This window comes from Macaca fascicularis, chromosome 8 (assembly GCF_037993035.2).
Source record: "Macaca fascicularis isolate 582-1 chromosome 8, T2T-MFA8v1.1".
Taxonomy (NCBI): domain Eukaryota; kingdom Metazoa; phylum Chordata; class Mammalia; order Primates; family Cercopithecidae; genus Macaca; species Macaca fascicularis.
Genome location: NC_088382.1, coordinates 105,993,763 through 106,007,435, shown reverse-complemented (window position 1 = coordinate 106,007,435; position 13,673 = coordinate 105,993,763). Strand labels below are relative to the sequence as shown.

At 47.9% G+C, this 13,673-nt stretch overlaps 1 protein-coding gene across 5 annotated transcripts in view; it reads right to left on the bottom strand.

Moving 5' to 3' along the window:
• The window catches only part of PTDSS1 (phosphatidylserine synthase 1), a 96,326-nt gene that overhangs the window by 24,649 nt on the left and 58,004 nt on the right, over nt 1-13,673 (bottom strand). For 2 of the 5 annotated variants that reach the window (XM_005563752.5, XM_065519459.2), the window contains 3 exons: nt 4,790-4,858; nt 4,015-4,084; nt 579-1,666 (listed from right to left, as the gene is read on the bottom strand). The exons of 1 other annotated variant lie outside the window; for it this stretch is intronic. In XM_005563752.5, the coding sequence (XP_005563809.2) occupies nt 1,557-1,666; nt 4,015-4,084; nt 4,790-4,858 (249 nt within the window). In that variant the 3' untranslated portion in view covers nt 579-1,556. Of the gene's footprint in view, nt 1-578; nt 1,667-4,014; nt 4,085-4,789; nt 4,859-13,673 lie in introns of those variants that run through there. 2 more of the 5 variants (XM_045398527.3, XM_073999138.1) reach the window with 1 other exon arrangement.

The following is a 13,673-nucleotide window of genomic DNA, read 5'->3' as shown; positions in this document are numbered from 1 at the left end:
AACCCCTCACTTGCCAAGGGAGCGGAGCTGCCACTGACGCTTCTCCACTCCCGCAGAATCTCCTATTGAGCCCTGGGCCCCCCGAGGACAGGATGTGACCCTGGCTGGCATGATTCATTCAACCCCTTCATCTCAGAATTCTTTTGCAGAAAAAGAAACACATGACACTTCTATGGTTAAAGATTTCCTTAAAGAAGAAGAGACATCGAAACGAACCTTTGTGCTCTGTGAAATGAGGGCACAAAAGAGATTACTTTCAGTGAGTTGGTATCTGTAAGCTAATCAACTGGGTACTGGCCTCTTGTTAGAGGAAAAAAAAATCCAACTTGGAAACCATTACCACAGGAAAAAACAATGACTATGTTGTTCATTTCCTGTTGGTCACTTGGCAAGTCTAAGAAGTAGGACATATATATCCATAAGCCCTTTAAAATACACATCTTTTCTTTTTTCTTCTCACTATATAAAACACATATATACTGTCCTAAAGTCACTTGAAAAACACACTGACTGCTTACAATCAATGGAAGATACCAGTAGGATGCAAGAAAATGTGCATTTTACAGACAGACCTTTGATAGGCTTTAACGTGAATTGTTTTATTTAAAACAGGGATCCATCAGAGGTGGTGAACTATCAGGGTCAAGGTTCTAGAGCATGGCACAGATGAAAGGTAATACTCACCAGCACCTCACATGGGACTCAGTGACAATGTCAGCAACACACCATGGAAGGAGAACAAACCCGATGTAAAAGGCACCTGGCTGGGGAGAAGCTGTGGTGTTCACTGCCTCTCCAGCAGGTTTGCTTTTGTGCACTGTGGGTAAGTCCGGATGAATACACTGGGAAGGGAATAATCGGAAGCAAGGCTCCTATGCAGGCAGCTACCCTCTCCTGATTGGTGTACACTCGCCATGTGGTGGAAGGTCTTACAGGAGACTGAGGTTACCAAACAGGAACGCAACACCTCTCTCCCTTTTCTGCTCTAGACGGAAGGGGAAGCCTTCCCCCAATGTCAATTTCAGCAGCGGCTTCTAAAGGCTGTTAAAAAGCATCCTAACTTAAAAACAAATAACAACAGTAACCAAATAAAAGACAGAAAAGTGGCCTGAACTTAAATCAATCAATGGAAAAGTAGATTCATAAAAATAAAATAAAAACTGGCGACCAGTCCATTAACCATGGGGTTAATGCCTTGTCTGAAGAAAGATGTTTATGCTGCATCCACGATACAGCAGGCGAGGAGCTGCTGTTGGCAACTGGTAAGGAATAGCTACCGTTTCCCTCCAACACACCGCACTGCTACCGGTGACCGCATGCCAAGTGCTGAAGTTAGAAGAGACCCCACGTTGGCAAAGGCCCCCAGGCGATGAGCTGCCTGACGCGGCCAGGTCTGTGGGAAACAAGACTTACGATCTCAAATAATGACCCCCAAGTGCCCTCGCCTCTTCCTGCTTGCCCTGTGCGCCTCGACCTCCTCACAGGGAGATCCAAATGAGTTCCGTTTCCCTCTCAGTTCTAGGCACTCTGGAACATCTTTGATTAACCAGGGTTTTTCATTTCTTTCCAACGCCATTGGTGACTTTTGACTTGGAATGCCGATTCCTTCTCCTGGAAGAATGGCTTTCGTTGTTGCTTGCGTGCTTGGGTGGGCTGTCTTCAGAACCTGGCCAAAGGAATCAGAGCACACCGTCACCCTGGGCTCTGGAGACTGGTGGCTGTCCCTTTCCAGACCGCCCTAGGCTTCCCGGGGAACAGGTTCTTCCCTGATACGTGCACTCCCCCTAGTGGCCTCATTCATAAATGAAGGCGAAGCTCTCCAAGAACTAGTACTGAAGGAGCACACGCCCAGCACAGGGTTCAACGCAACAGCCCCCCAAAGTCTGGGTGGTTCCTGAAGCGTGTGTACATCTGCCCTGTGTATGATGGACATGGTCATGATGGTGAGGACCAGAAGTGAGAACACAAGTGAAATGGAAGCCCGAACGAGGGGCAATTAGAACACACACCATGCGGTGCCCATCCTGCCTTGCAACCAAGGGTTTCCATCCCTTCACCTGCTCCACACCACCTTCTAAACCCGACGTCGGGAAAGATTCTTGACACTATAAAATCAGAGCTATTTCACGCCCTCTACCACTTGATCTGGAGAACATCTTTACAATTCAGGCCCCTGCTGCCCATGAGGGAGGGCACTGGGCAGCCTCTGCCCTCCGGCTGAGCCTGTGGTCAGTCCCTGCTTGGCCTAGAGGCCAAGTCAAAGGGTTCTCTGCCCCAGGGCTCTGATCCAGCCCCATAGGAAATCACCACCTGAGGCTGCCAGCAAAGAAAAAGTTACCAGAGTTACTGTCTCCACTGTAAGTAGCATTTGGCTTAGACTAAGAGATTCTTTCCCCACTCAGAAGACTTCTGTTTTTGTTTGTTTTCTTTTTTTATTATTCCATCTAGTAAATACATCTCTACTACTGCTTATTTATTTTCAGTGGAGATCCTGTGAGTGCCAAGGTTGTTTGTAAGGGCATGGTTCTAAATAAGATACCTGGGGAGCTCCTCTGCCCATCTCTATCAGATTTCACAACGGGTTGCTCACTGATCAATTCCGTGATTCAGGAGAAATTCCCCAAAAGGGCAGCCAGCAACTCAGCAGAGTGTATGCTAGTGTCTCCCCTGGGAGATCTTTAATGAGCCTGATGCCAAAAGAACTTTGGAGAATGACTGCAACAGAGCGCTTTCTTCTCCATTGGCCCACCGTTTCTCTGAGCAATTTTGTGAACTAAAATTCAGTCTTTAGTATTTGTAATTTTCTTTCCTCAGCCAAGCTTCCCAATCAGCTTATAAGAATTGACAAGGAATTACTGTCCAATGAAGTCACCTCAATGTCATTATTCTACAAGTCTAATTCTTTGAAATAACCAGGTAGCCCCAAATCTTCCCAAAGCGATCCTTAGAGGCCAGTGGAGGCTCCCTAACTACATGACTGAAATCTCTTACACTGCTCTGCTCTGCCTCTTGAATAAATGCCATTAAAATGATCCCCCTTTTGAAAGCCTTTTCCTTCTGATACACAATTCTTTTTTGGTTTTTGTTTTTTTTTTGTTTTTGTTTAAGAGACAGGGTCTTGTTCTGTCTTCCAGGTGGGAGTGCAGTGGTGCAAGCACAGCTCACTGCAGCCTCGAATTCCTGGGCTCAAGCGACCCTCCTATCTCCGACTCCTGAGTAGCTGTAACTACAGGCATGTGCCACCACATCTGGCTAATTTTTTAAGCTTTTTGTAGAGACAGGGTCTTGCTCTGTTGCCCATGCTGGTCTCAAATACCTGGCCTCAAATGATCCTGCCATGGCTTCCCAAAGTGCTGGGGTTACAGGCATGAGCCACTGTGCCTGGCTGGATATACAATTCTTCCTGTTCACTCATGATGAAAGCCAAGAGAACGTTCCCATCAGGGTGCTTGAAACAGTGTGGGGCCCTCACGAAGGGCAGAGCTACATGGAGCCTCTTCTTATAAACCAAGTTTTTCACTCAGATCCTGTGAGCATTTTGCACGTTTCTTTTTCTTTTTTCTTTTCTTTTCTTTTCTTTTTTTTGAGACAGAGTCTCACTCTGCTGCCCAGGCTGGAGTGCAGTGGCATGATCTCAGTTCACGGCAACCTCCGCCTTCTGGGTTCATGCAATTCTCCTGGCTCAGCCTCCTGAGTAGCTGGGACTACAGGCGCCCGCCACCACACCCAGCTAATTTCTGTATTTTTTGTAGAGACAGGGTGTCACCATGTTGGTCAGGCTGATCTCGAACTCCTGACCTCAAATGATCCACCCGCCTCAGTCTCCCAAAGTGTTAGGATCACAGGCGTGAGCCACCATGCCCGGCCATTGCATGCTTCTTAATAAGTGACAGGAGACATTCGATGGGTAGGCCTGAGACCCTTCAAGGCTTATATCATCTCCACTTAAAGAATAAGTAATAGTTCCACATCTCAAGGACCCAGTAAAATTTTAAACAACGAACAAGAAGATACCTTTTGTCCCTTTCCTGTGATGCCAGGAGATCTCTGGACTGTAGGTGCCATCTTCACACTCTGAGTAGGTCTAGGGAGAGAGACAGGCTTAGTGCAGGAATTTCAGGAACTCCCTGGGAGAAGTGGCAGAGCAAAAAGGCGAGCACGCTGCGTCCCTGCCTCTCCCAGGCTGGGATCATCACTGGCAAGTGACAGAACCTCCCTGTGCTTATGTTTCTCGGCTATAAAAACCAGGTTCTTTCCTCTCCCGGGTGACGCAGAATCAGTCTTCCACAACATGCCTTAAGTTCTTTAGACTGAAGGTGTAAGTAAAGGATGAAATTGTTATTTTTACTGAAAAAAAAATCACTGTCTACCAGACTGCCATCGTGTCTTAAAGTCATTCATGTCTATTTGCTATTGTGTCCTCATATCTACTAAATGAAGGTCAGGGCGAGCGTTTGCCCAGAGGGGCCATAGGCCAGAACACAGGAAGAGGCCTCCACACAGTTCAAGAGCTGGGGAGAAAACCCGGCTTCCAAAAGCCAGTCCACGGCTTTCCTATCACTTTTTTTTCCTCCAAACAAACATGACATTTTTTTATCTAACAAAAGTTAGATAAAAATATTGATCTACTGAACAGAGCAGTCACAAGCAGGGCCAGCAACTGCTAGGGAATGAGTTACGACATGCAGTTTCTGCAGTGGCAGGACTGGAGGCCCTGACCTCAGTGTTCGCCTCGCCATATCCAGAGCACAGGCATGTGCTCTGAGCTAACCTGCCTCTCCTTCCATACCTTTTCTCGGTGACCATAGTGTTCTGCATACCAAATCATGCCGTACAGACAGAGGAAAGTGGTGAAAGCCTGGAAGAGAAAAACAAATGACGCTGCACAAAAAAATTCAATTGCCCAGAACTTCGGGGTTTCAATGGGAATTAATGCAGGACGGCTCAATGCATTGCCGTCTGGACGCAGGTTACAAAACGGCTGGACATGGCAGAGATCAGGCCTCAAGGGGAGGGTGCACACCCAAAGCTTCTGACAACAAGGGTTATGATGAGACCACAGTTACTACCTGTGACTCTACTATCAGAAACCAAGAAAGACCATTTTCAGATGTGGGATACGGTGGGATGCGTTTTCTTGATAGCTTTGCGGGTTCTGTTGAAGACGACACAGAGGATGCTATGTTCTAGTTCTGATTTTCAGGGCCCATTCTCTCCCGGTTTCCCCATCACATGAGAGCGCTAAGAGGACTCAGTGTGTCAGCTTCTAGGGGGAAGAGGTCACAATGGCCCCTGAGGGCCCAAGGACAAACACTCCGGGGGCAGAGGGTGGGGAGCTCAGCGGGACAGGGCTGCCCTTGCTTTTCCAGGCTTTTGAGTGTCAGTGACCCTACTCTGACCCCAGTTTTTGTTTTTCTTGGTTATATGGATAGGAAAACAAAGAGAAAATAAAGATGCTCTGTAAGGCCCTGAGTGGAATGAGGAGGGTGTGGCCTGTGGGTGCCCAGAGGCAGGGACAACCTCTACTCCACACTTGCCCCACCCACTCGGCCTGCCCCCACACCCTAAATTTTACCCTAATTTAAGGAAAGAAAAGCATAGACAAGAATCCAAAGTTTCAAAACATGTCAAAAAAATCAAAGCTTGGGAAAAGTCTCCGGCTGCCTAGACTGCATACCAAAGGCAGAAGGGAGGGAGGGCCAGTGGGGAGAGCAGGGCCATGAATCTCCCCGGCCTCACCTTCCCCACTGCAAGCAAAGCAACCAGAACAAAACAAGCAACTGCCTGTTCCTTCCGAATTCCTCGCTCTAGAAACCCATTCACATCAAGCCATCCCGGTGTTGAGCCTCCATCTCTCCCCCTGCATTTCCTGTGGACACCTGGGCACCTGTCATTTTCCTGGACCCCTATCATCTTGCACCAACTGTGGGGACAGCTGTGAGAGCATGGAGGGACCTTCTCAAGGAAATAATTTTAGTTCTAAGAATCATAACTTTAGATCCAAAAGGTCACCTCAGAGACCATTAACTCCATTGCCTCTCATTTTCCAGAAGAAGAACGAAAGCTCAGAGAGGTGAACATTGGAGCTGGAACTCAGGTCTCTTAAAACCCCCGATCTGAGTTTAAGGGATGGCTATTGATACAAATATTGGCTTTATGCCTATATAGCTTTATTTCTCCATCCATGTATCCATCCCTGAGGATGAAAAGCATCATGGGAACAGCGAACAGCAGCAACTTCCCCTCTTCACGGCCACAGTCTGGTGGTAGGGTGGGAAGGCAGGGGCTGTGAATTCTCATCATGGCAGCTTGCAGTCTAGCTTTGGCCCAGTTCCTTTATCAGCGACATTTCCTGGTAGCTGCTGGATACACAGTGCCATCTTAGTTCCAAAAAAGAAAGGAGAGCAACACTCCGGCTAGCCATCCTCTTCCGTGCCAGTTACGTGTAAGCAGGAACAGTGGCAGCGTGGAGAGAGAATGAGAAGCACAAGCAACGCCACTGGTTCATTTCTACTAAAAAAAAAAGACAAAAAACTAGCCGGGCGAGGTGGCGGGCGCCTGTAGTCCCGGCTACTCGGGAGGCTGAGGCAGGAGAATGGCATAAAAACCCGGGAGGCAGAGCTTGCAGTGAGCTGAGATCCGGCCACTGCACTCCAGCCTGGGCGACACAGCGAGACTCCGTCTCAAAAAAAAAAAAAAAAAAAAAAAATTCCCTAACCTGTAGGTATATGCCAGTTTGCACGTGGGTTTTTTTTTTTTTTTTTTTTTTTTTTTTTGAGACGGAGTCTCGCTGTGTCGCCCAGGCTGGAGTGCAGTGGCCGGATCTCGGCTCACTGCAAGCTCCGCCTCCCGGGTCACGCCATTCTCCTGCCTCAGCCTCCCGAGTAGCTGCGACTACAGGCACCGGCCACCACGCCCGGCTAATTTTTAGTAGAGATGGGGTTTCACCGTGTTAGCCAGGATGGTCTCGATCTCCTAACCTCGTGATCTGCCTGCCTCGGCCTCCCAAAGGGATTTTTTAAAAAGCTCATCTCCATCAAAAAATTAGGCCACGAATGAATACATTAAAACTACAAAGTGAAAATGACTTCCAACCTTTAACACACTCTAATGCTTGCCCAGATTTCTTATATATACCAACGTTAAGTGTGTCATTTTCATGGCATGGAAAGAGTGGGAAGGACTAGAGATGATTTGCAGAGTGTAAGCCTGTGTATGCGTTAGGACCCTTACAAAGAGCAAAACAGGACATTCTGGGTTTCACACAGGGGGCAGGGGGGTTAGGTTCCACCTCCCCAAACCAGAGGGCTGTGGGGAGGCGGGTCCCTCCACTAGAAGTGTCATTGCAAACTCTGACCACCAGAGGGCAGGCACGCGGGACTCTTCCCTTCCCCAGCCCCAGGCCCAATAGGACAGGCAGTGGCAGCTGCCGCTCCCTCCAGCGGCAAACGGCAGGCAAGTGGAGAACGACAGGTGCTTATCATCACAATCGTCACACAGAGGGTCTGTTGTGATTGCCAAATCTACTTCACCTGCGTACAAAGAGGCCCATTTTACACTTGTCCCAGCAAACGGAAGCCGGTAATTTACAGGTTTGCAATCACACCTGTGGAAATCTAGGCACGTACCCACTGAAAATGTCAAGGCTCAGATTTAAAATAGCAATTGCACACGTCGTTTAAAGAAAGGGCAGGGGAGCGAGAAGAAACTACATGGGGTGACAGCCAGGCTGTCCAGGACCACGGGGGCTGGCGGCAACGAGAGCGCAGGACCCCAGCTTGGCTTCTACATTATGGTAATGAGCATTCAAATTAATGACAGCCGAGCAGACAACCACGCTCCTGGAAAAGCTTACTAACCAGCACCCGGGATCTTTGCTTCTGCATTAATCTCAAGCTCCTCCGTGTGCGCTCTCTTACCAGGCCAGGGGAGTAATTAGGGGCTTTGCTTCTCTGAGTGGTGCAGAAATCACAGTGTAACTTGAAGCTCTCTTATTTAATAATGTTCGCCTCTACTCCTAAGTCTGAGATCAATCTTGCTCTTTATAATAAAGGTCAGGAATATAAAAAAAAGTGCCAGGACCTTGTTTCTGCTCTTCTTTAAAGGGAGGCAGTGGAGACCCCTAATCATCCCGTCTCAGGGCCTCTTTTCAGGCCAGGTCCCTCTCTCATGTCTCATCACTGGTAAGTCTAATCAGAGATTCTGCTTGTCTTCAAAATCCTGCTCATCGTCCCCGGCCTGACCTCTTATTAAGGAATCCCAGCCTCAGTCAGCTCCTCTCCCAGAGGCATGTTTCCCGAGCTCATAACCTAATCCCAGGACTCCAACCGCACCTTCCACATGGGCTCCTCCCAAGTATTTTATTTCCACCAACGTGGAAATAAATCTTCCCAGTGTTACTGACAGATTAGAATTTCCCGTCAAGCAGGAAACTTCCACCTGTAAATTCTAAAGGTTCCTCAAACCCAAATCCCCTGAACCAAATTCACCTCCTCCTTTCAATGGGCTTCTCCTATATCCTCCAATCTGTCACTAGCACCGGTGGCCACTCAGTGGCACTAATTAGAACCTTTGGAGTGGCACTCAAGTGCCCTCCCAGTGATCACAACAGGAACGGCATCATGTTGAGCGGATTCCTTAAACAACTCTCAGATCCAGCCCTTCCTCTGCATCTTCAATGCCTCTGCCTTGGTTCAGCTTCGGTTACTTGTCAAGTAGGCCTGGCAGCACCTCTGACTGCACCTCCGGCCCCCAACCCATCTTCCCTCTAGACTCTCCCAGCCTCCATGGTGTTTCTCCATGAGACACAGATCAGACCACATTGTTTCCCCACTTAAAAATCATTGGGGCTCTGACTACAGCCGTGCAAAGCCCTTCCTGAGCAGGGGACCCTGTCCTACTCTTCATCCAACTCGCTCTCTTCACTGTCACTCCTCAAACAGGTCACCACCTTCGTGAGCCGCTGGGCACTCTCACAGCTTCCTGTCTTTGTATGTTTGTCCCCCGGCCACCGGTCACCTGTATGTCGCAAGTCTTTGTTTCTTGAACTCATTCCTTTATTCTCCACGAAGCTGCCGAGTACTTCCTATGCACCAGGCACTGTGCTTGAGACAGTGGGGCCAAAAGGATGACTTCAACTTATTCTTTCTGAGCAAGGAGTGCAGTGTGGAGAAGACAGATAGAAACAAAACAAATTCCACTGCACTGGGGTTAGAACTGAGAGTTACACACAAAGTGCTACTGGTCCCAAGGAGGGAGCTATCTACTTGCCTTGGAAGTCAGAGCATATTTCATTGGGGGGGCATATGTTTAAGTTGGTTTTGGGGTATAAGTTTCACCAGGTAGATAAGGCAGGGAAAGTCTTTCAGATCAGGCAGAGAAAACAGCATGAGAAGGGAAAAAGAAGTCTGAAAGGATGACTTGTTTAGGTAACTACCAGCAGAGAAGTGCAGCCTGAGAATAGAGTACACGTGGACAGATGTGATGGCATGCTCCCACTATGAAGGTCCTGAACACACGAGCAGATTTCATAATTCATCTAGGAGGTTTCGTGGTGGGGGGCCTTCTTCCTTCTTGAAGTTTCTTCCTGTGTGGAGGAAGCTTCACTGCTTCCCTCCACCCCTCACTCCTTCCCTGGGGAGGAGTCACACCTTGACTGGTGACTCTAAAGCCAGCATTTCCTGCAAAAGGTGAATTCTCAGTAATGAAGATGCTACTCTGATCCCCATATCTTTCCTCTATCTTGCTTATCTCTTACTTATTTTTTAACTCAGGTGGGGAAAAAGATTGTGTTATTGTGCCCTCTCAAGCCCCCAACCAGAGAGAATGATTCTTAGCAGAAGAAAGAGACTGAGTTCTGAATTTGGAAGATCATTTTGACAGCAGCAAGGAGAATGGATTTGGAGGGCAGAACGGCAAGAAAATGTGTGCTCTGACAGCCGCAGGGGCAGTGGGAATGGAGAGGAGATGGAGTTCAGCTACACTGTCGAATTAACAGAGCTTAGTGACTTGCTGATTCGAAGAGTGATGGAGGACAGGAAGCAGCCTCCAGGTTTTTAGCTAGGGCCTGGGAGGTTGGGGGAAAGCCAGCCATGCACTGCAACCCTTAAAAATCCTGCTCACGTATCACCAAGGAGCCTTCACTAACCCCAGCATGTGTGCTGCTCTAAGTATCCTTTAGCCTTATGCACACAATCTTTTATAGTATTTATCACATATTAACATAATTAATTTGCATGTCTAATTGCCATCTGAACTCACAGATCCTTGGAGGGCAGTGATGAAGAGCAGTTCCCTACAGAGAATGTCTGGGTTTGAGTCCTGGTTCTGCCACTTAACTACCTATGTGACCGTGGGCAAGTTAGTGAGCTTCTTTGTGCCTTCGTTTCCTCATCTATAGAAGAGGGATAAGAAAATACCTTCCCTCAAAGTGTGAAGATCAAATGTGGAATTCATGAAAGTGCTTAGAATAGTCTCTGGCATATAGTAGGCATCAGTAAATCTTATCATCGTCATCTATCTGTGTGGCTAGAGCCCCAGGCACAGCACGGAGGAGCACTCAGCAACTGTCTGTGAATGAAGCCCGGACTAAGAGGTCTGCACCAAGTGAAGCAGAGGTCAATGGGAGCATAAGAAATGGTGCATGTCCTCAATAAGTTACAATCACACAGACACAAAGGCTAACCCATGTAAGGAGGTATATTCTAAGTGTCAAATAAGTAACCGAAAGTCTCTAAAACTTAAAGAGAAATTAGAGGGGTCCCTACAGTCTGGGTGACTGCTATGGTTTGAATGTCCTTGCCAAAACTCTCCTTGAAACTTAACTGCCAACTTAACAGCATTAGGAGGTGGGACCTTTAAGAGGTGATAGGTCATGAGGGCAAAGCCCTCATGAATGGATTCAGGCTGTTACCTTGGGAGTGGGTTCTTGATAAAAAGCATGAGTTTGGCACTTCCCTCTCTGGTGCACTTGTTTCTGCCTTCTGCCCTTCCACCATGGGATGACCTCACTGGATGCCAGTGCCATGCTTTTGGACTTCCCAACCTCCAAAACTGTGAGTGGAATAAACTTCTTTTCTTTAGAAATTACCTAGTCTGCAGTATTCTGTTATAGCAACAGAAAATGGACTAAGACAAAATTGGTACCAAAAAGTGGGGTGGTTACTATAACAAATATTTGAAAATGTGGAAGCAGTTTTTGAACTGGCTAATGGGTAGAGGCTGAAAGAATTTGGAGGCACAGGCTAGAAAAAGCCTGTATTGCTGTAAAGGGAGCATTAAGGGCGATCCTGGTGACGGCCCAGAAGAAAAGAGGGAAAGCCTCAGTCTTCTTAGAGATTACTTAAGTGTTCATGACCAGAATGCTGGTAGCAATATGAACAGTCATGGCCATTCTGATGAGGTTTCAAATGGAAACGAAGAGCAAGGATTGGAAAGTGGAGTAAAGGGCATCCTTGTCATATAGTAGCAAAGACCTTGGCTGAATTGTGTCCATGCCTGAAGGCTTTCTGGAATGTGCAACCTAAGAGCAATGAACTAGGATATCCGGTGGAAGACAGCCAAGCAGCAAAGCATTCAGGCTACTGTGTGGCTACTTCTGGCTGCATACAATGAAATTCAAGAGGAAATAAATGACTTAAAGATAATTTATAATTAAAAGGGAAGCAGAATGGAATAATCTGGAATATTCAAAGCCTGGCCATGTAAGGAGTGAAAAAGCATATTCCAAACACTAAGGGTAAGGCCACGTGACTCTTAAAGCGATTACCACGGAAAGAAAGAAACCAGGTGCTATTCATCAAGAAAATGGGAGGAAGACCCCTGAAAGCAAAAGCATTTCAGAGATCTTCAAGGCTGCCCCTCCCATCACAGACCCAGAACTCGAAGAGGGCAGAATGGTTTTTGGTTACAGGCCTGGGAAGCCCTCCCCGGGCTCACTGACCAGGGCTACCTAGGGACTCTACTCCCACATTCTAGCAGAGCACTCCTTGGCTGCCTTAGTTGTGGCTCAAGTGGGCCTTGGTGTGGCTTGGGCTACCACTGTGGGAGGGATAAGCTATAAACCGTGGTGGCGTCCGTGTGGTGTTAATTCTGCAGATATGCAAAATCCAAGAGCTGTGGAGGACATGGCTTCCTCCACCTAGATTTCAAAGGATGCGGCAAACTACCTAGAAGACTAGGCAAAAACCCACCACAGGGGCAGTGCCACTGCAGAAAGTCACTACTAGGACAATGCCAAGGAGAAATGTGGGGTTGGAGCCACCAGAGAGGAGCAGTGGCAGCAGGGTCATCCCCAACACCACAGAACTGTAGGGTCGCCAGTGTGCAACTCCTGCCTGGAAGAACTGAAGCACTGGCCGAACCCGGCACAGCCATAGGGGTGGAGCTGCCGGGCCTGGGGGCCTAACTCCTGCCCCAGGCCAGGATGCAGAACATGGAGTCAAAGGAGATTGTTCTCCAGCTTTAAGATGTAATGTTTCCCTGTTGGGTTCTGGACTTACTTGGGACTGCTTATCCCTTTCTTCTTGCCTGTTTCTCCCTTTTGGATTTGCAATGTCTATCCTATGCCTGTCCCACTATTGTATTGTGGAAGTAGATGACCTGTTTGATTTCACACACTCACGGCTGGCATAGTTCTTCTTGGCTGTGGCTCAAGTGGACCTTGGTGTGGCTTGGGCTACCACTCTGGAAGGTATAGGCCAGAAACTGTGGTGGTGTCCATGTGGGATTAATTCACCTCAGGATGAATTGTGCCTTGACTGTCACTCATATCTGATTTAGATGAGACTCTGAACTTTGGAGTTGATGCTGGGCCAAGTTAAGACTTTTGGGAAATCAATGTATTTTGTACGTGAGAAGCAGGGGTGAGGGGTGGAATGCTATGGCTCGAATGTCCCTGCCAAAACTCATGTTGAAACTTAGCTGTCAGTGTAATAATATTGGGAGGTGAGGCCTTTAAAACATGATTAGGTCATGAGGAGTGCACCCCATAAATGGATTGATGCTATTATTGCAGGAGTGGGATTGTTATCACAGGAGTGTGTTAGTGATTGTGAGAGTGGGTTCCTGATAAGAAGGGTGAGTCCGGCCCACCTCCTGCTGTCTTACATGCTCACTTCCACCTTCCACCCTTCCATCATGGGGTGACCCTTGCCAGATACCATGCTCTTGGACTTCCCAGCTGTTAGAACTGTGAGCCAAATAAAGTACTGTGATTTAATTTCTCTGTAAACTACCAAGCCCATGGTATTCTGTTGTAGCAACAGAAAATGGACTAAGACAGGGACCAGAGAGGACTGCCTGGGTAGGTGGCCTGAGAAGACCTTTCTGGTCACTGCTGCCTGGGGGCAGTGGTAAGGAGGCAGCTGGGAGGCCTGTGATTTGCTGTGGTGAGGAGGGTTGTCTGTCTTGTCTTGGGAGTACTGCCTATCTCACCCTCCCTGTGGGCAGGTGGTTCTCTGGTACCCAGTGAAGAGGGCACCCACCTCTGCCCCCTGCAGTCAGGTCCTATTACAATTCAGACTTGAGGTGCACAGGCCAGAGATATATCCGAGAGAAGCATGGTGAAAATCTCTGGGCACTTCCGACACATTTCCTTAACCGATTCCTTACATTTAGTCTCACCGACATGGAAAAATATACTTGGGCATTAATTCTGTAGTTTAAATACAAAG